General features: G+C 48.8%; 3 protein-coding genes across 3 annotated transcripts; 2 read left to right on the top strand and 1 right to left on the bottom strand.

Annotated features, from left to right (window-relative positions):
* Window positions 1-1,543: 1,543 nt before the first annotated feature.
* On the bottom strand, window positions 1,544-5,690 carry zmat2 (zinc finger, matrin-type 2). The gene is made up of 6 exons (XM_041952101.1): window positions 5,639-5,690; window positions 4,575-4,674; window positions 3,541-3,664; window positions 3,249-3,322; window positions 2,849-2,994; window positions 1,544-2,468 (listed from the first exon to the last, which is right to left on the bottom strand). Exons 1-6 carry the CDS (start codon window positions 5,654-5,656, stop codon window positions 2,325-2,327), a joined length of 606 nt encoding a protein of 201 aa, XP_041808035.1. The 5' UTR covers window positions 5,657-5,690; the 3' UTR covers window positions 1,544-2,324.
* slbp2 (stem-loop binding protein 2) lies at window positions 5,545-13,561 on the top strand. The gene is made up of 9 exons (XM_041952100.1): window positions 5,545-6,079; window positions 7,669-7,827; window positions 8,173-8,253; window positions 9,171-9,251; window positions 9,697-9,840; window positions 11,170-11,340; window positions 12,133-12,286; window positions 12,382-12,496; window positions 12,832-13,561. Exons 1-9 carry the CDS (start codon window positions 6,027-6,029, stop codon window positions 12,894-12,896), a joined length of 1,023 nt encoding a protein of 340 aa, XP_041808034.1. The 5' UTR covers window positions 5,545-6,026; the 3' UTR covers window positions 12,897-13,561.
* A 1,349-nt stretch (window positions 13,562-14,910) lies between these two features.
* fam53c (family with sequence similarity 53 member C) lies at window positions 14,911-24,867 on the top strand. Its single transcript, XM_041952863.1, has 5 exons — window positions 14,911-15,133; window positions 21,431-21,780; window positions 22,237-22,294; window positions 22,529-23,538; window positions 23,791-24,867. Exons 3-5 carry the CDS (start codon window positions 22,288-22,290, stop codon window positions 24,088-24,090), a joined length of 1,317 nt encoding a protein of 438 aa, XP_041808797.1. The 5' UTR covers window positions 14,911-15,133; window positions 21,431-21,780; window positions 22,237-22,287; the 3' UTR covers window positions 24,091-24,867.
* Window positions 24,868-26,473: the final 1,606 nt, after the last annotated feature.

Below are 26,473 nucleotides of genomic sequence, written 5' to 3'. Positions count from 1 at the left end.
AGTATTTAGTTACAATAAACCAAGAAGTAGGTTAAAGTTACCATAGAAACGAACTTTCAGTAGTTTTTGTTTTTCACTGAACTTCAGTAAACTACCTCTGCCATGTTGCTGTAGCTTAGCATGCTACATTTCTCTGGGGCAGTTTCACCACAGTGAAGTCTGATTTAATGTCGGGTAGCTTGTAGCTTAGCTTAGCTTCACTGACACTGCAGCTAAAACCTGACAGCTTCCAAACAGGATCTGGATCCCAAGCTGGATCCCGAAGCTGCTCTGATGAATCCGTTCTCCATCTGTGGACACACAACAACACGACCACGTCTCTGAGAATCCGCCATGTTCGGCCGGCGTCTCCGTCCAGACCAGCCGAGCGTGCAGAGGAAAGAAAGCAAACTTCCTGTTAATCAAAGCTGGTTTCAGGCCGCTGCACCGACAACACAACTTCCTTCACAACCAGAACGACGGCTGAGAGCAATGAAAACCCAACTGATCCCAAATCTGCCGCCTTTCTGCACAGCCTGGCAGTGTCTCATATAAACGTAGCATACAAACTGGAGCTAGCTATCCGCCAACTGAATATAACTAATCAGCGAACATTATGATTCATTTTACGAGTAAAAACACCAAATACTTGAAGCTTCCAGCTAAATGTGAGAATTTACTGGTGTAATCGATGAGTTCTGGTCGGACAACATGTCATCCCCGTGTGACGTTTTCAGTTTTCTGATGTTTACTGATCCACGTCGTGAATCCACGTCGCTCCTCTTCCTGGTAGTTTTGGGTCCTGAGGGTGCAGGTCTCTGCCAGGCAGGGCTGGATCTTGTTCAAAAATGTTCAGTAGACCAGTACCAGACTTCGACACCGGTTCCTGGATGAGTTTTTTCTACACCAATGTTATAAAGCATTTGAACAAAGAAAATTACTTTACACATGGCGGTATAATTACTCATTTCAAACGAGGAAGCTGTTCAGAGACCAGCTGGACAAACTGTTTTTACTCTGCACACTTGGATTAAAATGAAGAAAATTATGGGATGTCTGCACCATAAAAACATTTTCACAGGGAACATTAATCACAAACAGCAGAGGGCAGCAATACAACACAGCAGCATCTGATCCAACATGATGTCTGTGGTGCAGTGAGACCTCTTACTTTGTCTGACAACCATCCACCTGTCAACTTCAGGTGTGTTTCTCTCCTTTCACCTGTCGGCCTGGATGAAACACCAGGTCTGCACTGGCTAGCTAACAAGCAACACAAAGTTTACATAGTTAGCAGATGCAGGTTAGCTTCAGGGTCCTGCTGGGTGTTGGGGGTGTGAACTGGTTTTCTGTTCAATATTTATGACTTGGCTTCCTCAGAGCCAGACGAGTTCTCAGCTCTTTGTTCTCTACGAGCATCATCGCGTGCTGATGCTGTTTATCAGTTTTATACAACAGAATGAACTCCTGAAGAATCCTGATACGACGGCGTGCCGCCGCCGCCGGCTCAGCTAACAGGTTTTATCATCAGTTCACGGCAGCTGATCAATCGGACAACGAGCAGTTAGAAAGAAAAAGTGTTTATTAAAATCTGAATTTATCCTGATACAACGAACAAGTTCTGACAACATTAAAACTACTGAAGCTGTTTGAGCTTTTCTTTCCTCCTGAGCACAAAAACCAACATTTAACAAGTTCAAATTCAGTTTCTTGATATTCATCATCCAGTTCTTCACATCAGAAATCATCCAGTTCAAAATGCAGCTTTAAATAACTAAAAGCTAAAACTGAGAATCACTGTCTGGAAACTTTTGACTCTTTCAAACTTATTCTTGTATTTAGGAGAAATGATGAAAAGTCAAACAGCTTCTTCTCGTGGAGGACCTGAAACTTCTCACCAACTGAAAGGAAACTGTCTTTGGTCTCACGTTTGTCCGTCTGTCCGTCATTTCTGACAACGTTTCACTCAGAAGCTTCACTGCAGACAGAAAACACAGACTTCCCGTCTCACCTGTGACCTGCTGCCAACACACACTCGCAGGACGTTCAGCTTCAGTTTCACGGCAGGAAGCTGCTGAATTATTATTCTTATCAGAAGTGACAGACTGAGGGGTGAAACTACCAAAATAAGAGCCTGGCTGCAGAGGAAAAGAAGGAATATTTCAGGTCTCAAAGTCTGAACCAGGTCTGTGGAGTCGTGAGCGCAGGCCGCAGCAGGACTCCTCCTGCCCGTCTTAAGAGTCTCGTTCTGGTCTCAAACTCCAACTGACTGAGGGGGTGCGGCTAAAACCAGCTTCCTGTCCCGGTTCACGGTGGTCCTCGCGGTGGAGTCGAGCCGCGGAGCGTCAGTGACTCTTCTTGGACGAGCCGAAGCCCGAGAAACCCATCACGGCCGCCATCTCGTCGTCCTCCTCGAAGTCCACGTCGTCCTCCGCCCGACGCTTCCTCTCCTTCTGCTTCTCCTTCTTGTAGGCCTTCGCCTTCTCCTCCTGACAAACAAACGGGAAACGTGTCGTTGGTTAAACACCTGTCGCAGGTCTGTGGCTGTAAAGTCAGGAAGTCTGCACCTCGTTCACTGTGTAAATACTAAAGCGCAGGAGTTCACCTTCACGTCTCATTCATTCACTCTCATTCATACAGGTGAGCTGATCTCACAGAGCTGACAGTCAGGTGAGAGAGGGACATTTACAGGACATGTCTTTACACAAGCTTCCCAGCATGCATTTGATTTTAAATGAGAGCGTTTTCCTGCCACACCTGCTCAGGTAAGAAATTCAGACTGTTCCTGTCTGCGGGGCAGGTTGACATGGTTTCACACAACACTCAGACAGCATCGCTTCCTGCCCGGCAGGGGGCGTGTCCTCCTCACCTCCTCTCGCAGCTCCTTCATGCGCTCCTCAAAGTCGTACTCCTTCTGCTTCTCCTCCATCTTCTTCTTGTTCACCTCAAAACGTTTCTTCACCTGATCCAGAGACGAGCGCTCGACTCGCATCGACATGCCCAGGTTCCTCTGGTCTGCACGCACGCACGCACACGCACAATTTTATATATATATACACACACAGTTACACAAACACAAATATATACACACAGTTTATATATACACACACACACACACACACACACACACACACACAGTTACACAAACACACATACCTACAGTTTTCCACACACACACACACACACACACACACACACACACACACACACACACACACACACACACACACACAGTGACCTGGTCTATCAGTTCGTCGTTGTGAACTCACGTTTCTTTCCGTTGATGTGATCCAGGAAGTTGATGGAGTCTTTCACGACGCAGTCACAGACATTACAATAATAACTGGAAGAGAAGAAGAAGACGACAGCCAATCAGAGCGAGGAAACAGACTCCAACAGTCTTTTTTAAAGCTGTATTTTTATTAATAAATAATCCATTATACGCTTTAAACTGTGACATCTGGAGAAGTTTAACTTCATGTTTCTACTCAGAAAGTTAAGAAATTAATGAAATTAAATCTAGTTCTGGTGTCAGAATCATCAGGATCAAAGTCTTCCTACCCGCCCATCTCAGCCTGGGGGGTGGTCTTTGTGATGACGATGGTCTTCCCCAGTTTGGACTCCAGATCCACCTTATAGTCTCTGTGACGCAGGAGGTCCCGCTTGACCGGAGGAGCCGTTTTCCCTGAGAGACAATTCATGTGATGTCAACGGGAAAACTACTGATGGTAATAAATTAATTTCAGTCATTTTTAATCATCAGTTCATCATTTCAGCCACTTCTTCAACTCTGCTTTTCTTTTCCCAGACGTGAAGATTCAGACTGAAAGGACAGTCTGAATATTTCAGATTAAAAAAAAGAAGTCAAATAAAAGAAACCAGGACAACAGATGAGAAATGAGAAACATTAAACAGAATCTTCCTCTTAAAGTGGACACAGAGCTGTTGAAGCTCCGAGCGTTTCCGTTTGAAATGGAGGAATAACACTGTTCTTAAAGCAGAGGTCGGTGTCTGAAGACAGCAGATTCTTCAGTTTGTATCAGCTGGTGTCACGCTTTTACAGAATGAAGGAAACGATGATGATGATGATGATGAAATGATCAGTTGAATTTTCTATCAACAAGCAGATGAATCCGGTCAGTCTGACTTTGTGTTGTTAATCGAGCTCCAGTTTCCAGGAGATCGAACCTGCGGGCCGACAGAGCTGCACAGTGGAAGTGAAGCAAACAGAGGACCGGTCTAAACGCTGAAGGTGTCAGGATTTAAATCTATTATTCGACTCTCGGATGGGAGACGAAACATTTTCTACAACCTCCAGCAGGTCCATGTTGCCTTTAAAGCTCTTAGAGAAACCACGATCTGGATGAAAGAGTGTCTTCAGAGACACAGAGTCACTACACTGATCCTCTTCATCACACTCTTCAGACCAGCTGTCTGTCAGTATGAGACCAGTATCTGTTACCACAGTCTGTCCAATCAACACCTGCTTCAGAATGAGTTAAAGCAAAGAGCTGATTCATTAAACTGCCTGTTTACTACATCACTTCATCATCATCATCATCATCGTCAATAAATGAACACCTTCATCTTCTCACCATCTCGCCGCTCTCTGTCTCTCTCCTCAGCCAATCGTTTCTGAGCGAGGTTTTCATACTCGTCTTTGTCCCACTTCCGACGGAAGTCGTTCTTGCTGGACTGGAAGAGAAGAGGATGATGAAGAGTTACAATAGATGGATCAGGATCAGACCCCCGTTGAAGAGTCACTTCCTGTATCTATGTAAGGTGGGTGTTGCCGCTGCCCCGCCCCTATTTAGAGGGCCCCGAGTCTGTTTACTTCCATTACAGACGTGAAGGTGAGCTCAGAGTCACCTGAGCAAATACTGGACCCGTTTATCAGAAACCACATGACTGCAGAACTTTCTGACCCTGAAACGTCTTCAGGAGACATCAGGAGGAATGAGCTGAGTTCAGGACCCGTCTGTCTCTGGAGATCTGGAGCGGACATGCTCAGCTAACACTGCATGTGTTGTGTATCTGTGTTATATTGTGTCGACATGGAGAAGAAAGAGTCCATCAGTGAAAATATGGAAGGTGAAAATCAGGTTTCACTCATGAGTCAATGAATATCTTTAAACTTTACCGAATTAATGCATTAATTAATGCTGCTTTGCATTTTGGTAGCTGAAGACATTTCTCCTCATAGGTGGACAAACTGTATTTAACCTGAAGCGTGAGTCTTTCTGTTGTTTGTGATGAGGACGCTTCTATTCTGAAGGAATCTGGCCGGAAATGTTTTTGTTCTCGCTGCTAGCGGAACACAGGCTAACAGTTAGCAGCGTTATTGTGTTTCAGTGACGCGGCGAGCAGAAATAAACCTGCACAAACTAATGTTCCACGAAGCAGAAGAATAACACGATGAAAAACATCGCTAAACTTGAAATTAAAAACGGAATCTTAAATATTATCATTGGGCTAAGTTAGCTAGCGTTAGCTGCTAGTTGACGCGCCGGCGTTTGAAACCGTTTTAAAGACGTTCAACAGATTCAGTCTGAGCCGCGCGCAGCACTGATAAACCGCCACATCTAACATAAAGTCACGTAACAATCAAGTGATTTTAGAGTTGTAATATAAAAAAAACGAACTCAGATCAGGAACTTACCCCACTGCCAGACGCCATCTTGTTTAGGTAGTGACAAAATACGGCTGTCGTAAAATCAAATGTATATCTGAGAGGTGAACAGCGACGCCTGCTGGAGCGGAGCGGAAAGACAATTACTTTTCTACAACAGCCCCCTCTGTTGTCAGTCCACTGACATGAAGGTGCCTCCAGCTGAAAGAGGATGTTTAATAAATTTTCTGGCTGGATGTCAAACATGTTGGAAGGAGAGACCCCCCCCTTTGACTTCTCACCGGACCGGATGCAGCCTAGGTGAGGCGGCGGCAGAGCAGGCCCCGCCCCTCTCAGGTGCGGCTCATTAAAAGCTGTGAAAGCGGAACAATGGCGTCTGTCCGTCTGAAGAGAAGGCGCCAAACTCAAGCTGCAAAAAATGTCAACCAGCGGAGTGGAAAGTGCAGCTCACAGCCCGCTGCTCTCCTCCAGGTAACAAAAACCAGGACTCAGGTAGAGGCCAGAGAGACGCGCGACCCGGGACACACAGCTTCAGGTGTCTGTAAAGTCAAGGGCGTCGTTTCCACCTGGGTGACTTTCTAAAATGTTTGTCTTCGTCACTTTAAAGGTTTGAATCGCTAAAATGAATTCTGTCAGCTGTTAAAGTCCAGACGAACAAAGAGCCGGACGAGCACGTGTGTCTGCAGGTGTCACGTGTGTTCACGGTGGTTCAACTGTACAAGCAGCGGCAGGTGATTCACCTCACCTGGTCTCAGGCTACAGACAGGTTACTGCTTCTCTCTGATTGGCGGAAATCTAAATGAATGTTTTATTTAGAGTCAGTTTGTTCTTCAGACAAGCTCACTGTAGTGAAAAATCAAAAAACTCCATGAGCTGATCATAAAGAATCAGATCTATAAAACTGGATTGATCTGAATCTAAAGTCAATGAAATGTCCAGAATAAACTGACAGGTGACCATCATCACTCAAAATACTCTGAGTTTCGTTTGTTTCCTGTTAAATGTGAGAGCTGAGTGATGATTTCAAGGACTAACTTACACCTGAATAACAAGATGTTGACTTACACGAGTTAAAAAGCAGGAAACGACTTCCTGTGATTTAACACTTTATTTCTTGATGTAAATCTGAGACATTAATGAACAGAATTTGGATTTGTCTGCAGTTAAAGTGTTTAAACCACTAAATTTGAACATGAACTCATCTTTAAACTGATATATTTAGTTCTTAATCAGCTCCTGTGACATCAGAGCTCACCTGCAGCTCACCTGACACCAGCAGACAGTTTGCCCGCCTCTCAGTTTGGTCCTGCAAACATAATGGAGGTGATCAGCGTTTTGAGCTCCCCGATGATGTCCTCGACAGTGGCTTCAGACGTCACGGCGCAGAGGTCAGGTCCTCCACTGTGACGCCCTGAGCCGTTACAGCAGCGTCGCGGCGGCGTTGAACGAGGCGGCGCTCTGATGGCCGCCGTTTGGTAGCCAGATGTCAGCTGTGATGAGCTTTACGAGCAGCTGGTCTGTTGATGGAGAGCACTGCTCACAGGACGCATCATTTTTAAACCGTCAGCCGTCGTTACTTTAACCTCCAAATAATGTCTGTCAGTGGTAGAAACACGGCACACCTGAGTACTGCACCTGAGTACACATTCAAGGTACTTTTACTTTGTTTCCATTGTCTGCCACATTCTACTCCATTACATCTGTCTGACAGCTTTAGTTACTCTGAGGATTTTCTTCCTGTCCAGTGAAAAGCTCGTATCTCCAGATGTGTTGAATGTTTGTGATAAACTGAAGGATGAAGTTTTCCTTCATGTCTTCTTCAGCTAAATAAACTGTTTAAAATCCTCTTGGATCAGCTGAAAATGCATCGACACACAGCTGAAAACAGGCTGTTTGTCTGAGATACGAGGTTCTCACAGGACAAACATGTGGTGATCTTATAGAATATGATGCATCACAGCCAGGTTCCGGATCAGCACTGAGTCTGCCGGGTTCGGGATCCATGTGTCCTGGATGTGAGACTGAACAGGTGTGATGCTGATGCTGGTTTCTGTCCTCAGCTTCTGTTTCAGCCCGTGGTCGTGTGTTTGCGTGAAGGGCTGGTCGGCGGCCGTGTGGAACGGCCTCCCTGACCCGCTGCTGGCCGCCGCCTCCGGATGCTCCGCCCCCGAGCCGTGGCTCCTCCCCGGCTGCAGCTCCGTGTACGACAGCCTGGTCAGGTGAGGAACACTCCTGCGGTCCTGTTACTTCCTGAAATGTGTCATCAGTCTGTACTGTACACAGTGATTGGCTGACAGGTGACCAGTGTGTCAGTGGTGGTAGAAGTACTAAGTACTAATACTGTAGAGAGTAGAAGTACTAATATACTGTAGAGAGTAGAAGTACTCAATGACCCTTTGATCACTTCAGTGTTGAAGCTGCTGAAAGATAATCCACCACAGTACTCTGAGTTAGTAACTCTCCACCCTGTCGATCAGTGCAGCGGGAGGACGGACGCTTCGACGTGTCCATCACACGTCGCCTGCTGATTGTTGTCTTCTTGTTGGACTCTTCTTCCTCTGCAGTAACATCTCTCCGCTGCCGTCTCCTCCCGCTGCCGGCGGCCTGCGAGGACGAGACCGAGCTGCCAGCAACAAACCACGCAGGTCCAACACCTTCAGCTTCAGATGGGAAGCTGCAGACAGACAGGCAGACAGACTGCGGGCAGGGAGACAGGCAGGCAGGCAGACAGACTGCGGGCAGGGAGACAGGCAGGCAGGCAGACAGACTGCGGGCAGGGAGACAGGCAGACAGACAGGCAGGCAGACAGACAGGCAGGTGGACGGACGGACGGACAGACAGGCAGGCAGACAGACAGTGAGACAGGCAGGCAGGCAGGCAGACAGACAGACAGACAGACAGACAGACTGCGGGCAGGGAGACAGGCAGACAGACAGTGGGACGGATGGACGGACAGGCAGGCAGGCAGACAGACAGGCAGGTGGACAGACAGACAGGCAGGTGGACGGACGGACGGACAGACAGGCAGGCAGGCAGACAGTGAGACAGGCAGACAGACAGACAGACAGACAGACTGCGGGCAGGGAGACAGGCAGACAGACAGTGAGACGGACGGACAGGCAGGCAGGCAGACAGGCAGGTGGACAGACAGACAGACAGGTGGACAGACAGACAGACAGGTGGACAGACTGCGGGCAGGGAGACAGGCAGATAGACAGTGAGACGGACGGATGGACAGGCAGGCAGGCAGACAGGCAGGTGGACGGACAGACAGACAGACAGACTGCGGGCAGGGAGACAGGCAGACAGACAGTGAGACGGACGGACGGACAGGTGGACAGACAGACAGACAGGTGGACAGACAGGCAGGCAGACAGACAGTGAGACAGGCAGGCAGGCAGACAGACAGACAGACAGACAGACAGGTGGACTGCCTTGAAATGCGTGCCAGTGATTCTGTAGATCTAACAAAGACCACATTAAACCTGAAACTATGTCGAGCTGATAAAAACTTCATTGATCCTGTGTGACCCCCCCCTCTGAACAGTCTGTCTGTCCTCAGGCCGTCCATCCTGGAGCGATGTATCCTCAAAGTGTCCACCAGCAGCGTGGCTGTGGGGACGGATGAACTGGACAGTAAGAGGTCAGTGTGTTCTGGAAACGGCTGCTCATCTAAAACTGAAACAAACGATGAAGCACCGTCTCAGTCCTCATCTTCACCACTTCAGTCATCAGTTAGAGAAACATCACAGCAGAGGGAGGGGGGGCTGTAAGGCCGACGTCGCCTCAGCTGTTGGCTGAGGGATTAGAGTAAACTCCATCATCTCAGTGTCCACGGAGGTTATTTCTGTTCATGTCTTCGTCTCAGTGAAGGACGTGTAACAGGACGTGGAGACGTTCCTTCATGTTGGACGGTCACACTGGTCATCAGAAGAGCCGACGTAGACCAGAGCGGCTTAAACTCACGATGGAGACAAATCTGACATTTCCCCCCACACCCAGGTCAACAGCGTCCTCCTGGAGGGGGTTTCATGACATCTGGCTCAAACGTTCATGACCTCTGACCTCTGAGTTCATTGTTCCTGCAGGCCTCCCTTCGGTCGCTGCTTCTCCCGCCTCCCGGACCCGGCCAACACCGAGACCAACGCCGCAGTTCTGAAGCGGCGTCAGAAACAGATCCAGTACGGCAAGAACACCAGCGGCTACCAGAACTACCTGCAGCAAGTCCCCAGGTGAGACTGCACACAGCTGACTGAGTACGGTTTAAACCAGGCATGGGCAAACTACGGCCCGAGGGCCATATGCGGCCCGTTACAAAATTTAATCCGGCCCGCGGAACTTGAACAAATTATATCAATAAACCTTGTTAATGTTTTATTTTCCCTGCAATTCTGGCTTTTTCCCAATAGATGGCGCACTCTAGATACATTGAGCTTTGTTGAGGTGAAGCGTATTACTCCACGTTTGCTCTTTACTCTTCGACCCTCAGCCCTTCTGTAAAGATGAGCGGAGCTAAGGATGTCCAGTTTTTAATAAGGAGTGGACAACTAAATATTTTTGACTGAACACCGATCAGGCGGTGTTTAAAGACGATGATACAGCAAGAAAACTGACTCCAGACTTTGATGCGCTGGATAAAAAGGGAGACCAACAACACTGTTCCCCCTGAAATTAAAAGTACGGGTCTCCGTTGTGTTATGTAAAAAATGCATTTGAAACTAATTTGTTCTGTCTGTTAAGGGATGCACATATGTGGTGCTCAGGTGCACGTACGTTCTCAAAACCAAGTGCGCAAATGCAGCGCGATCAAATATAACGCGCTCCACATACTGGCGCTGTCACTGTTCGTCCTCGCGCTGCTCGTTGTTGAGTTTTGGCTTTAGGGATGATTGAATAGAAGGAGAGGACAGTAGACCTGCATCTCCTACCGTTTTTTAAATGAAGACAGTCAGGAGGAGACTGATGATGATAATATCCTGAAGGATAACACAACTTTCAGTGCTTTAAATAATAAAAAGAGTCATTTCAATAAATAGCTCAGTTCTGTGGGACTTCAAAGACAGATATTTAGTTGAAATGCTTTTGTTCATTTTCAGTTGAAATTAAATTACATGTTTTCTACATATCTCATGATATTTTATTTTCTCGTATGAGGTGGATTACCAAAACACTCCATCCATCTGCTCCTGGTCCGGCCCCCCAGTCAAATTTTAGAACCCTTTGTGGCCCACAAGTGAAAAAGTTTGCCCACCCCTGGTTTAAACACTGTCCACCGGACAACCCCCCCATCAGCCATCAGAGAAAACTCTGAAGGCAGGGTCCTCTGCAGTATCACTGCGATCCAGCGATGGTTGTCTGTACACCCACGACGACACCGCTAACAGGAGCTGCTAACAGCTGATTCAGCAGACAGGCACCCATTGGGCCTGTAGTCATTACTGAGGGGAAAACGACCCCCAGACAGATCCAGACCGCTGAGCAGCAGCGGGTGTCAGAGTCCGTTTTGTGTCAAATATCTGAAGAATGAATGAATCAGTTCTCTGATCCCTCCTCTTCCTCAGACCCCTGAGGGATCCGAAGCTCCACCCGTCCACTCCCAACAAGTACAGGAAGTACAGCCGGCGCTCCTGGGACATGCAGGTGCGCCTGTGGAGGCGAGCGCTGCACCTGTGGGACCCTCCGACCGACACCCAGCTGGACGGCGCCGACACGCAGGACCCGGTGGATCAACTGTAGGTGGAGGTCATTCAGAACGAGAGCTGTCTGTTATTGATTAGTTATTATCAGCATTTGATCTTAACTGCAGAAAAGTGGAGCTGAGTTCTTCTTCCAAACCTCTGCAGGTCAGGTCATCACTGCAGGTCACATTCAGGTTGAAAACCTCACCTTCAAACTAAAAGAGGAAACGGCCTTCTGCCCCGTCAAAGTAAAAGTCCTGAGACAAACATGCTGCAGCAGGTTTAAGGTCCGCTGGCCTGCGTGTTCCTGCCTGGAGACGCTGTTTGTCTCCTTCTTCTTACAACACATTTATGTTAGTTTGCAGATTCATCTTATTAATACAAATATGATAAATTATAATATTATAGCTGAAACTACCCAGCAGCACATATGAAGTCGTTAAAATCAGCTCCATGAACCATCAGATATAATCTATAATCTGAAACAAGTCGTTCTACATGATACTTTAAAGTACTGGTACTGATGCAAGTACTTCAGTAAATATCAGAGTACTCTGAATCAGAGCTGCTCAGTCTGTCAGAATTATTCCTCAAATGGAAAATTCTCTTCAGAGTCGATAAAGTGCTCGTTAATCACCAGCTGCTGTAAATGAAGCATCATCAGCAGACTCAGAGTAATCAGAGTAAAGATTAGATTTATCTGCTGGGAAACATCGGGTTCGTCCGATCAGCATGACTGAGACGCTGGTCGCCGTGGCGTTCTTCAGCCTCTCAGAAGCTTTGAGGTGAACTTGTCTCCATCTGCTGGTAAAATACGGTTTGAATGTGTCTCCTGCTGCTTTGCAGGCAGAGCCACCTGGAGAAGATGACCTCTGACCTGTGTGAGGACGGAGGAGACAAGCAGAGAGAGAAGGAGACTCCAGCAGCCTCTAAAGCCTCCTCTGTCTCTCCTCTGTCCACCGTGACGTCTCTGGAGCTGCCCGGACCCTGGAGCAGCCCGGTAAATTAATTATCTACACTTAATCTTCGGCGGTGGCGTCCGTCTGTCAGCTGATCAGAGGAAACTGTTTTTACCTTCCTGTCTTCATCCCTCAGGACGCCGAAGGAGGCCACAGGCCTCTGCGCTCTCCCCCCGGCCTGAGTCAGATGACCAACCACGACGACATGACCGACTGGCTCCGCCTCCTGCTGGAGGCCGACGACGCCCGAGGTGAGGTCACGGGTCAGGTGTTACCATGACAACAAAGGAGTTCAGAGATACAGCGGCTTCAGGTCGACACACAAACCTGCGGTCAGTGGTTCTGTGAGCTGAACACAGCCACAGAGATCAGAGTCCACCTCCAGCCCAGGTGTGCCACAGGTAACCACAAACAGTTAAACAATACAACAGAAGGTGAAACTCAGGTGACACATGAGAACTTCTCAAACTGAGAACAGGAAGTCCAGTTGGAGGCGTTGCCGCTGTTTCTCGGTGCTCTTTGACCCCCACATGTCTGTATTATCTGACTCTGCGTGGATTCAGTCTGTCTGTTTTTGTTCTCGTAGATTTCGGCTCTGATGACCAGCAGGTTCCAGTTTTTTCTGACCAGCTGTTGTGGAACCCGTACTGATCCTCGCCGACGCGCCGCCGGTCTGAAACAAACGAGGTTCAGCCGTCGTCACGGAAACTTGATGTCCGGACCTCGTGTGTTCTTTGTGCGTGTGGTTTCCAGCTTATTTGTCTTTTTAAGATGATTAACGACAGCGAGAATGTGATTGGTCCTTGATCCGGGTCACATCCGCCCCTCCGGCATCTCTTGTCGGAGCTGGGGGGAGGAGGGCTGCGACCTGAAGAGAACTGAGGGGGAATGTGTCGAGGTTTCCCGGCTGCTCTCGAACGCGTCGTCGGGTCGGACAGCCGAACACTTTGACCTGAGCATGGTTCTATAGTTTGCACTTTGTATTTCTGTTACTGCATCGGATGGAGCACTTTCACCTGCGTCGTGTTTGAGTTGGAGCTGCACTGGAGGAACGCTGCTGAGTTGTTCTACTTGAAGTCACTGGTTTTGTCTGAACTGCGGTGTCACGTTGGCGCTCTCTGCGGGCTGCTGTCGTCTTTGGTCCACCGTCACCTTCATGCTCTGCTGTCTGGGTCGGGCTCCAGATCCTCCTTTCTGCACCTCCATGTTTTTTCTGAAAAACAAAACCGTTGCTCAATGGGGGAGAGAAGGCTGTCGCTTTGTGTTCGTTTCCTTTTACTTTTTGTGTTTCTCAATTTGTCATTTTGTGCTGCTTGAATATCGAGAGCAAAGCTGAAAGATGTGATTAATAAAGATGTAAATAAAGTGTTAGAAATTCACAGGCTCAACTCTTCTCTTCTGCACATTTGAAAAGTGTCCTCTGTCCCTGTTGGAGGATATTCAGGGGTCACATGGGTCTTCCTGTGTCCCCTGCTGTCCCCTCATGTCCTCCACACAGCCGGCTGTTAAAGACTCTTCCTCTGAGAGATGAAGGTCTGCTGCTTCCTGATCGATGGCTGTCAGACGTTTGCAGAAACAAATAGAAGCTATTTAATGAAATGATTTAATATTTAGATGTCTTTGATATTTATCACAGTGAATGAAGTCAATAATAATCAACTTTGCCAGAAATCACCTTTTTAATTTATAAGTCTAGTTGAATGAATTTTAGTTCTTGTCTTACAGCTTGTAAAAAGATGATCGATCTGTTTTTACATGTTTAAAAAACATTTTTAAAATCTACATTTGTGTAAATGTCATGTAGAATCAACTTGTTCAGTGTTTCAGTCCGACCAACCAAAAGCTCCACATGATTACAAATACATTCAAATCAATCAAATCAGAGGATCAAACCTCTGAAGCTCAAACATCAAATGATTTACAGCAACAATCAATAGATGATCAGTCATTGATTAATGGACTCATGACTCAGCTGTGAACTCTTTGTGTGTAAAGATCTGAATCTGGAAAGTAACTTCAGTTAGTAGTAGCAGTACTCATAGCAGTAGTAGTAGTAGCAGTACTTCAGTAACCGTACTGAGCTCCACTCGGGCACAGACTGAGGAGGATGAGAGGTTACTGTGGTTCATCTGTCGGTGGAGGATGAAGGTGTCTCCTCCGTCCACACGGTGTGCTGCTGCAGCCGGACAGCTGACTGTGTGTGTGTGTGTGTGTGTGTGTGTGTGTGTCCTTTGAATGCAGCGTTCACACACTGTTTCACCTGCTGAACATCTGGATCATTAAATAATGAAGCAGAAATGAGTGACAGGCGCACCAGACGCGGCTCTGCTGCTGTAAACAAGCCGCTGCCTGTGAACTACAACTCCCGGCATGCTCCAGCATGTCGGCGCTCTTTCTCTCATCTGCTGAATTAAATTCGTGTTTCTTAGATTTGTGTTTGGACGGTGGGCCGGCGGGCGCGTTGAGGGCAGAATAAAAGCAGAATTGAGTGAGAATAAGCGGCAGGTGCTGGAGCGGGTGATGAGGTGTAGCACCGCCCCTCCTCCTCCTGCCTGGCACCGTAAATGTTATTTATGAATGCTGCCGCTCACGGGCGTGTGCGCGCACATTCTTCATTAGTATGTTTTAATAATTACAGGACGCTGGACGCTGACTGCAGCCGATGTTTGGGTTGGTTCGGGACCCCGCGCTGCCCGCTGTGTGCGGCTGAATCCAGACTTTAATTCATTGTGGCGGCTTTGGTGCTGAGAACGGCGGCGGCAGGCGGAGCGGCGCGTTCCGCTCTTTAATAATACTGGGTCAATACACGGAGCGCCGCCGCTGTCTGCCAGCCCGCCGCATCCGCCGGAGCCGCTTCACCCCGTCACCCGGAGGGGCTGTTCGACAAGGTAAGCCTGCCAGCCGCCCGACAGCGAGCCCAGTGTCCGCTTGTTTGCTGGTTCTCCGTCTGCGGGAGCTAGCTAGTCCGGGCGGATGATCCCGCAGCATCCCGCCGTGTTTTCCTCCTCTCACGCTGCTCAGAGAGCTCACAGGCCGGCCAGACGGCGTTATCATCACCGCTGTTATTATTGTTAGCTAGCACCGATTCTGGGTGTGAATTCGCCTGTTCGGCATTCAGGTTTATTCAGAATTAACTTCTCTCAGCAAATGGCTGGAGGAGCGACGACCATCGAGCACATCCCCTGTGATGTGTGCGGGGTTTGTTTGTGAAAGCACCGCGGCTAACGCAGCTATCCGGCTAACGCTGGGCAGGTCAGCTAGCTACCGTTAGCTAGCTGCTGCCCCTGGATGCAGCCAGGCGGCCACTGTAGCTCCGCGTTAGCCCCGCAGACCCGCGGAGCAGAGCAGCCCGAGCCCCCGGAGTCAGTGAGGCTGTGGAGGGGGCACAGGCGTCAGACAGCCGTTTTGTTTCAGACAGCAAAATGGCTGAATTTATTGTGCCGACCTTGAAAGTAATAACGAGATGACATATTATTTATAGCAAGCTAACCGTTCAGGTGATGTTGAGCTGCACGGCAACGCTAGCTGATGATGATGTGATGTAACTGACGCTGCGTTAATACTACAAACATGAATTATTTTATCTTTCTGCACCAGGTTTATCTCCAAATTTCATAATACATTCCATCCCATATTTATTTTGCACTCAACGGGAAACTGCTATATATGTGTGTTAGCATCCCTCATTGAAAACAATGGGATCTGTTAGCCTCATGCTAGCAGCAGCCGGAGATGGCCAGCGGCCTCAGTCAGTCCGGCATCAGAGAGGCGGCTCTGCTCAGGCTGCACAATGGCCTCCGCTGCCAGGGACAGCCTGTCATCAGCAAACACTGAGTGCCATTATTTAACCACAGCAAACCACGTGTTTAACTGGACCCCGATTAACGCTGCAGCTTCAGCCACATCAACATCAGCGGTCCACAGTCGGGGGCTCCACTGTGTCCAGCTGTGGCCCCTGACCTCATTTATCACAGGGGCCAAAATACTCAGGAGTCCATCAGTGATAGAGCTGATGTGCTGAGTGCTTTAAAGGAGTGATGTCTCACATGTGTTACATTAGATAAGACAGAAACGGGGAGTGACACATTTAACAGATATAAAAACCAAATCTGAGAACTGGACCATCAGTCTATTCATTGATCAGGTGATCAACAGAATTAATCAGGCTATTCATTAATAATTTCAGTCCTTTTTCAAAATAAAATACCAAACATTTCATCTTCTTTAATGAGGGTTTTACGATTTTTTTTTTATGTCTGAGAGTAAACTGGCTGCACAAAACAACATGAGGACGTCACTTTAGGTTTATTCAAACCATGATGGACATTTTTTTAGATATTTTTTAAATTTTATCAGCCATGTGATGAAATAGTTCATTTAGACTAACCGATAATGGAAACCATTGTTAGCTGCATCCTCATTAAAATGTCCATGTGACCCACTTCACTTATCAATAGACCACATGTGGGGTCGAGAAACTCAGGGACAGATCCTGAGCCAGCACCAAGACCCCAAGACCAAGCATTTCCCTAGTCGACTAATAGTTGTTAATTCAAGCCGTTAGTTCACCACCAGTCGACCTTATGTAGTCTGTCTGCTCATGACTGGACCACATGGGGGCAGCTGTCCCGGAGCCCCAGACTCATAGGGGCCCCCACAGCCCCAGATTCACAGTGTGACAGTTGGTTCATGGACCAGTTGTAGTTTGGTTTGGAACATGGGAAAATCCACAACTGGAAGAAATCAGCTGACATGGTGACTCTGCTCCAGCTTCATGAGCTGGTCTTCAGGCTGTTTCAGCTCAGATAGTTTGTTTGTTCCTAAATTAATTTGTGTTTAATCTGAGTATCACACTGTGGAACTGTGGCCGTGTATTTTCCCTGCGTACAGGAGTACTCAGGAGTACTTCACTGCCTCACAGGAAATTACATGATTCGATGATTCAAATGAGATTTAAATGTCTTAAAGAACGAGAGACTGACAGCTTCACGGTGGGACGGCTGATTCCATTGATTGTTAACATTACACTCAATGGCCACTTTATTAGGTACACCTGTTCGTTGATGCAAACATCTCATCAGAAGAGGTTCAGATGTCGTTCAGGTGTAACCAGAACAGAACCGCATCTGTCAGCACACCTTGAAGTGGACCGACCACAGTGGCTTCCTGTCTGCTGAGAACAGGACACTGAGGCTGCAGCACACACAGGCTCACCTGAGATGGATTTCCACTGCCACTCGCAGGTGGTCGGGTCCGCCTGGTGTAAACAGCATGAATCCGGATCCAGCGGTTAAAGGCGCTGCTGTTGCTGTTTGTGTGGAACATTTTCTCAGCACACGTTAACACCACCTGAGCAGGATTAAATGCCGTGGCCGACCGGAGGACGTCGCTGACCGTGGTCACCTCTCCTCATCTTGTGTTGTTGGCTTCCAGCAGGACAGCGCTCCCGTCCGCGTCATCTCGAGCCGCTTCCACCGACAGTGACCTCCAGCAGCCCCCACAGTCAGCAGACATCAGCTGAACAGCAGGACGTTACAGTACAGGCCCGCAGTATCAGAGAGGTGGACTTAATAAAGAGGCCACTCTGCTGCTGAGTGGTGTTTTATTATTTCTAGCATTAAATACGACCATTTACTCCCCCAGACAACTTTGGTGGCATTTAGAGTCGTTTTGAAGAAATTAGCCCCAGAGGAGCGGCGCGTATATCCGTATAATGCGAGTACTCGGGGCATCCATGCGCAGCCTCTATATAACACATAATCTGCAGAAACTCGTTCATATTCCAATATTTAGTTCTGATATGCTGGTGCTATTCCCCTCTGAGCCGGCGGTCGGCTAGTTTAGCTGTAGTTTGGCGCAGCTATGGTTCGTTATTGCGTATTCGTAGCCGACCGCCGCAGAGTCAGCCGTGTTGTGGCCGGCTGCTCGCGGCGCCCGGCGTTCGGTAATGACATCATCCACGTCAGAGGTAGTTGCCTAGAGACGCCGGATGTTGATAACATGCCACCACGGGCTCAGAGGGGAATAGCACCAGCATATCAGAACTAAATATTGGAATATGAACGAGTTTCTGCAGATTATGTGTTATATAGAGGCTGCGCATGGATGCCCCGAGTACTCGCATTATACGGATATACGCGCCGCTCCTCTGGGGCTAATTTCTTCAAAACGACTCCAAATGCCACCAAAGTTGTCTGGGGGAGTAAATGGTCGTATTTAATGCTACAAATAAGGTCCAGGTTGTAAAAAACCAAAGTGATCCTTTAAGCACTGTTTCTTCACAGTCAGCGTTTTTTTGCAGCAGCTAGTTTGAACAGTTTTTTAAAAATCAAGCTTCTAACAACGTTCACACACTGATGTCGCCTTGTTTTCCTTCAGATATGAATTCAGTTATATTTGATCTGGAGCTGAATCATCTGATTTGCCTCCATCTGTATCAGCCTGATCAGGTTTGGGCCGTGACGTTGCTGACGTTGCCGTAGTTCAGTTTCTCTGTCGATGTCTGCGTTTTCATTTTGCATATAAAATAGCAGAAACTGCTGAATACTGTTTATAATATCCTAAAGTACGATAGGTCAGATCAGAGGAAATCATTAAATCCCGACTTTTGAGAAGCTGGAAACCGACAATCTTTGACTGAAACGAGAGAAAAGATAAGAGACTTTATTAATCCCCAGCCGGGGAAAATTATTATTATTATTACAGGCAGGAGGTAATAGCAGTTGGAAAAAGAAAATAGCAACAGAAATAAAATTCAAAAACAAAATAAAAGCTGACTTTATATATGTACATAGCTTCCAGTTATATGATTTTATAAACTGTAAAGAACTTGAATTTTCTGCTAACTTTTGAGCTAAATATTCTTTCTTGTTGTGGAAAAAATCCTCCTAAATTACCAAAAAAAAAATACAACCTTATTCCACAAAGAGCAGTTTATGTTAACATCGCTAATGAAGCATCATCATTCAGTTGGAATGTCAGAGAAGCTAACACAGCTAACAAACCTTCCTGTTGTTAGAGTCGGTGTTTGACTTCAATAAATGATGTTTACATCAAATATAGAAATAAAAAAGCAGTACTTCACAGTATTTTAACTCCTTCCTGTTGAGGACAAAAAAGTAACAGCAAAAACACAAGTCAAGCTAATCTTGAACAGCGCATTAGCTCGCTAAACAATTTAAATGTGCTATTGCTAAAATACTGATGTTAATGTGCTTATGTTAAAGTTCGACAAGATAACTTGTCTTTATTAATCCCTAGCCGGGGATATTCGGGTGTTACAGGCAGCAGCATTAGCAATAGGAATAACAACAGAGTAGAGAAATACAAAATAAAAGCCTACTATATGTACATTTTATACAAAGGACTATATAAAAGAAAAAAATGTAAAAAAAAAAACCTGGTGGGGACAGAAAGTGACTACAGCATTTACACTATTGCACAGTAATAAATATATATGTGTTACAGTAGAATACCAACATATATGCATCGGTTGAATACTTAAAAGAGTGAAAAAGTAATATTGCACAAGATAATTAGTGTATGATAAATCACACATTAGTGTATAAACAGTCTGGATATGGACCCAGAGCTGCATTAACTGATGCTGGAGTTGAACTGTTGGTTGAAGGACCTGTGGTAGTGTTCCTCCTTACAGGGTGGATGCAGCAGTCTGTTACTGAAGGAGCTGCTGAGGGCCCCCACTGTGTCATGCAGGGGGTGGGAGGGGTTGTCAGTGGTAGATAACATCCTCCTCTCACCTACATCCTCAGTGGTGTCCAGAGGGCAGTCCAGGACAGAACCAGCTCTCCTGACCAGTTTGTTGAGTCTCTTTCTGTCCCTCTCAGAGCTTCCACAGCCCCAGCAGACCACTGAGTAAAAAAAGACTGCAGAGTCAACCACAGAGTCATAAAAGGTTTTCAGCAATGTCCTACATACTCCAAAGGACCTCAGTCTTCTCAGCAGATGGAGACGACTTTGGTCCTTCCTGTACAAGACATCACTGTTAGTGGACCAGTCCAGTTTATTGTTGAGGTGGACACCCAGGTCTGTGTACACCTCCACAATCTCAATGTCCAAACCCTGGATGTTCACCAGTGTAGTCTGTGGTGCTTTCCTGCGAAAGTCTATCACCATCTCTTTGGTCTTGCTGGCGTTGATGTTCAGGTGGTTCAGTCCACACCAGTGGACAAAGTTAGCGATGACTTCCCTGTATTCCAAATCAGTCCCCCTGTGATACACATCCAACGATGGCTGAACTTCTGGAGGTGCAGCTGGTTGTGTTGTGTTTGAAGTCAGATGTGTTGAGGGTAAAGACAAAAGGAGAGAGCACAGTACCCTGTGGAGCCCCGGTGCTGCAAACTGCCACATCCAACACACAGCTGCAAAACCTCACATACTGAGGTCTGTTGGTGAGGTAGTCGATGGTCCATGCAGCCAGGTGACAGTCTACTCCGGCTCCTTCCAGCTTCCTCCTCAGCACTGATGGTTGAATTGTGTTGAAAGGACACAGTTATCGCGATGACGTGCGAGAACTCCCTCGGGAGGTTATACGGCCGAATGCTAACAGCTAGCAGCTCAGTGTCTCTTGTGCAGCGCTGCTCCTTCACACTGAGGTGTCCTGGGTTACACCATCTGTTGTTCACAAACATAGCTATGGCCCCACCCTTCCTCTTACTGCTGTCTGTCACTCGCCTGTCCGCTCTCAGAGGGTGAAAAGTGTCTCTGTGAAGCACATGACGCTACTCTCCCGATACTCCCGCTGCAGTCTGGTTAGCGCCGTTAGCTCTTCCATCTTGTTTTGGAAAGATAATAATAATAAGAGACGGTATGGATGGTTTATACCGTCTTCGCCTGTCCCGGCACTTAACTCCAGCTCTGCATCCCCTTCTCCGTCTCCGTATCTCTGCGGGGATAACAGCTGATCCCGAGTGTAAATGATTATGTCGTTTTTAGTAGTACTGGAAACTAATGACGGAAAAAACATGAGAAACACAAGAAAACACAAAGAAAAGTGGTCGGAGCCGCTGTAACAGGCTGGCACTCGTGCGGCGACATGGCGATTTTATGACATTGTGCTGATGTTAATGTGCTAACGTTGAAATGCTAATGTTGTGTGCAGTTGGACCCTCTAAAACTGTTTGAATCAATATGTGAGTCTTCACACTCCTGTCCTTTCTTTCCAGGTGTGTTGCCGGGGGCAACAGCTGACTGACAATGTCCTTGTGAGAGTGGGCGGGGCTACCTGGCCCTGAGGTAGTGAGGAGGAGGAGTCTCAGCCCTCGGCCCTCCCCTTCCTGCGACGGCCCAAACGGACGGACGCACAAACGGGCGTGGCTCTCCCTTCCCTCCTCCTCTTCCTCCTCCCCTCTCCTCCCCGTTCTCTCCCCCTCCTCCTCCCCCAGTCTCCTCCTCTCCTCCCTCCCCCGTCTCGCCCCTCGTCCCCTGCCACCATGCTGTGGTCACGCTGCTGTTGGAGAGCCTGAGGAAGCAGACTCTGGAAGGTGACCCTGCTCAGCCAGGGGACTTCTACCTGGTGAGTCTCACCTGCACCTGTCGCTCAGCCAGCTAAGTGAGCTGTAGATTCTGAATCCGACACACCTTATTTTTCAGAAGATGGTTGTTGAAGTTTATCAGTTGAAATTCTGAGACTCTTGAAACTGAGGTGAGAAAAGAGAAGACGTCTCACTCTGTTGGAACTACAGAAACGAAGACGTGGTTGTACAGCAGCAATGCTGCAGAGTGAGATGTCTTTTACCTCATAAACAATCTCTGGTGGAGTTCAGACACTCGACAATGTGAGGCGAAACGCTGTGCTGTGACTCCATCAGGCCGAGGTAGACGAACCACAGGACAGAGACGCAGCAGAAACAGCCGCCAGCGACGTCTGACTGTTAGATATAATGAAAAAGCACAACGCATATAATCATGGTATCAGTAATAAAACCTGTTAGACTGTTAAACTCGGCCTGTCTTGTCTTTTGTCTTTCAGTCCCTGCTGGACCCGAAAACCCTCGCAGAGTGCTGGCCCCCAGATGGCTTGATGCCTGGTGAGTGTTTCATCCTAAAAGATCCTTCATGCAGGAGGATTACCTGCTCACATTAAAACCAGAACAGTCCAGGTGTGTCAGCTGATCTGTGTCATGCTGTGATGGTACGTTTGAACAGTGAGAGGTCGTCACCCACTGCAGCATCACATGACCTGTGTGTGTGTGTGTGTGTGTGTGTGTGTGTGTGTGTGTGTGTGTGTGTGTGTGTGTGTGTGTGTGTGTGTGTCCTCTCAGAGAGCAGCTACTGGCAGCTCTGCCCTCCCTCTAAGTCCGGCCTGCAGGGGGGGTTGCTGAGCTCTAGTTTCCCCCCCGGCCCCGTGCCCCTGGTCTCCCCAGATGCTCACCTACAGGAGGGGGGCGACCCCCTGGATGGTGCCCCCTCTCAGCCACAGCAGCACCGGCCCCTGGCGCCCAGCACCTCAGCGTCCGAGCTGTCTCTCCCCGGAGCGCCGCTGGCTCCTCCCGGCCCCGGGCCCCCTCCTCCTCCTCCCCCGCCCCCTAAACGCCACTGCCGCTCGCTGTCGGTGCCCGAGGACCTGTCGCGCTGCCGCTACACCTGGCGGCCCAGCGCCTCGCGGGTCTGGACTCCTGTCAGCCGTCAGCAGTGTCACGGGGGAGCGGGGGGAGGTGTCACGGGTGGAGGGGCGGGGGTGGGAGGAGGGGGTATAGGGGCAGGTGCGACAGTGGGAGGAGCCTGCCCTCTCCGCGCTCCCAGCTCCTCTCTGAACTCGTCGCTGCACTCTTCATCCAGCCCCACCTTCTTCAGCCTGGCGTTGTCTCCAGACTCCCCGCTGCCCTGGAGCTTCCCCTGGGACCCCAGCGAGGCGGCGGCAGGGGGAGGAGCCTGCTGCTGCTTTTTCCCCTCCCCGTCCTCCTGCTCCTCCTCGCCCTCCCCCCTTCACCCGCCTCCCCCACCTCAGAGGCGTTTCTCCCTCTCCCCCGTGCTCATCAGAGACTCGGCGGCCTCCACCTTCCTGCCTCCGCCTCCCGTGCCGAGCCAAGCGGTGGCGCCTCCGCCGGGCTGCTCCGCCGTAGCCGGGGCGGCACGGGGGGGCCCGGTGCCCGCCTCGCCTTCCTCGGCCTGCAGCACGCCGTCGTCTCTGCGCCGCAGCCTGCCGCCACAGCTGCCACGCTGCCACTCGCAGCCCTGCGACCTGCTGCTGCTCAAACCCGGTCTGAAGAGACGCCGCGACCCCGACAGACCCTGCGCCCGTCCAGTCCTCGACTTCACCAAGATGACTCAGGTACAACACAGATGTTTGTTTCACCATACCTGGGAGTTTTGATTAACTGGTGTTATCAGATATGAAAACAGTTTCTAAACTCTATCAGCTGATCTGGATCTACCTTCATGATGTACTGTTATTGGTCAACACACACACACACACACACACACACACACTGTTGATTCATCACCTGGTTTAATGATCAAGCTGCAGGTGTCACAGTCTCTGATGAGTTTTGTGGTTTTCATTTGTTGTCCTTGGTCTCCGCAGACACGCAGCATTGACCCGCAGTGTCTGGAGCGCGGCGGCAGGCTGGCCTGCGGCGGAGACGTCTGCATGGGCATGGAGGCCTTCATGGGCGACTTCAGGGGCTCCTGCTCGCCGGCCGAGTGTCTGGGCAGGACCAGCATCGGGCCGCTGAGCGAGAGCGACGAGGAGTGCCGCGAGGATGACGACGCCGACGACGATGACGATTTGGAGGAGGAAGCGGAGGAGCGCGAGGCGGCGCAGCAGGCGGTGTTTGAGAGGGATTGTACAGAGCTCGACTTGAACTTAATAGAAGAAAACTGATGCATTTGTAAATGGAAGGCTGTTCTCTGTTTCAGTTTTTTAATTTAGTTTTGTTTTGAATCAAACCCCTCCCCTCTTCCTGGACCACCATCGTCTCAACACTCCGCGCCTCCTTGCCACCAATCAGCAAGGCTCTCAGGAACAACACCTTCTCTCATTGGATGAGCTGGGGTAAATGAAGCTGATTGATGACGACAGTGATGATCTGACTGCCACCGGTGAAGACTCGGCGCTGTGGCTTCACCTGGAATCCTCCTGGCTGCTTTTTAACATTTCTGGGGTTGGAAAGCTGTTTGGGTTCAAAGTGAGGATCTCCTCGAGTAAGTCTGGTCGCCAGTGATGAGACGACACCTCCACACTCTGAGTCCCAGTCCGCCGTCGGTCCTCCTGCATCTGAGCTTCGCCTACCTGTGAAAACCTGAAGCTGCTAGCTTCAGGCTAACACACCAACACGCCGTTGCTCAGGCGTCTGAAGCCCAGATGCAGTTTTCCCTCTTCTGTGACTGGACTCAGATTGTCCAGGTGCGTCTTGGCGTCCAGGTGTCTTCCAACACACAGCTGCCGAGTCTCTCTGTAACACACTACAGTCTGATGAGGCCGTCACCGCGGTGCAGCTCCAGCCTGAAACACCATCACCAGTCTGCCACGCAGTCCGGCACCACAAGACACAGACCAGAGACAGACCAGAGTCAGACCAGAGTCAGACCAGAGACTCACCAGACTCACACCAGAGACAGACCAGAGACAGACCAGACTCACACCAGAGACAGACCAGAGACTCACCAGACTCACACCAGAGACAGACCGGAGTCAGACCAGAGTCAGACCAGAGACAGACCAGACTCACACCAGAGACAGACCGGAGTCACACCAGAGTCACACCAGAGTCACACCAGAGTCACACCAGAGTCAGACCAGAGACAGACCAGACTCACACCAGAGACAGACCGGAGTCACACCAGAGTCAGACCAGACTCACACTAGAGACACACCAGAGTCAAACCAGAGACAAACCAGAGTCACACCAGAGACAGACCAGAGTCACACCAGAGTTACACTAGAGACACACCAGAGTCAAACCAGAGACAAACCAGAGTCACACCAGAGACGGACCAGGGTCACACCGGAGACACACCGGAGACACACCGGAGACACACCAGACTCACACCAGACTCACACCAGAGACAGACCAGAGTCGCACCAGAGTCGCACCAGAGTCACACCACACAGACCACTGTTACCTCCACAGTAAAGATTCACTGCTTCACTTTTCTTTTCATCAACATGTCGGCAGCATTAACTCGACATGTTACTGTTACTGATTAATGTGTCGTCTAGACAACAGAAGTTGTGACCCAAAGTGACAGCAGTTAATTCCTCCTGTTTATAAGTCCAAAGACTAAACTTTGACGATGGGCTCTGATTGGCTGTTACAGACACTTGAAAACAGTTTCTGTTCCTCTGACTCGTCCTCTGTGTTTTTGGAGTTCAGCTGAAGTGACTCGTTAAAGATGAACTCCAGAAACCAGAATATAACGAGGTGTTTCAGGCCTGTGTCTCACTCCAGGGCTTCTCTTCATGGCCTGGTTTTGGTCTTTTTGTTGGATAAAGATGTAGAACATCACCAGATGTTCACAAGCAGAGCATCTCCTGTTGAGTATTAATCAATAACTCAGCCTCCTGATGTGTTGGCTGCCTGATGTCTCAGAGACGTGGATCTGGATTTAGTTTGGGTCATTTTGACTCAGTTACTAAATGTAATAACATGTAAATATGGAGGCTTTACGAAGATGTTTCTCATCAGAGTTCCTTTAACCAGAATCAATAATGTTTCATTGGCACAACTTTATTCATAACAGTTGAGGGTCTGGTGTCGCACACACACACACACACACACACACACGTCATGTGACCTTAGCGTGGTGGTGCGTTCAGGGTTGCTGCTGTTCTGAGGTGTCGTCTCATCAGGCTTCGCTGAGGGCAGGTAGCCAGTGATGCTGTTGTTCACCTGAGTGTTCGCACATTCCTGTCACACACCTGTCACACACCTGCCACTGGAAACACCACACACACTCCTGCTCATTCACTGTGTGCGTGTGTGTGTATTTAAGCTCTTGAACCCGCCTGGTGGTCATGTGACCTGTGTCCAGATTGAATCCGGACTGAGTCCATATTCAGTTGATCCACACTGACCCTGAAGCTGTGCAGAGACTCATCAGATGCTTCATTTAAACTGAAATTCATTGTTTGAACTCACGCGACATGTTTTAATCTGACTTCCTGAACAGCCTGAATGTGCCACTTCAACGACGAGCTCCGGTCAAACAATGATGGAAATCAGACATTTCTGTTCGTCTCATGTGTTCATGTGAGGAAGGTTACA

This window comes from Chelmon rostratus, chromosome 14 (genome assembly GCF_017976325.1).
Source record: "Chelmon rostratus isolate fCheRos1 chromosome 14, fCheRos1.pri, whole genome shotgun sequence".
Lineage (NCBI taxonomy): Eukaryota > Metazoa > Chordata > Actinopteri > Chaetodontiformes > Chaetodontidae > Chelmon > Chelmon rostratus.
Note: the sequence above shows the minus strand (reverse complement) of the source record. Positions and strands in the feature narration are given on the sequence as shown.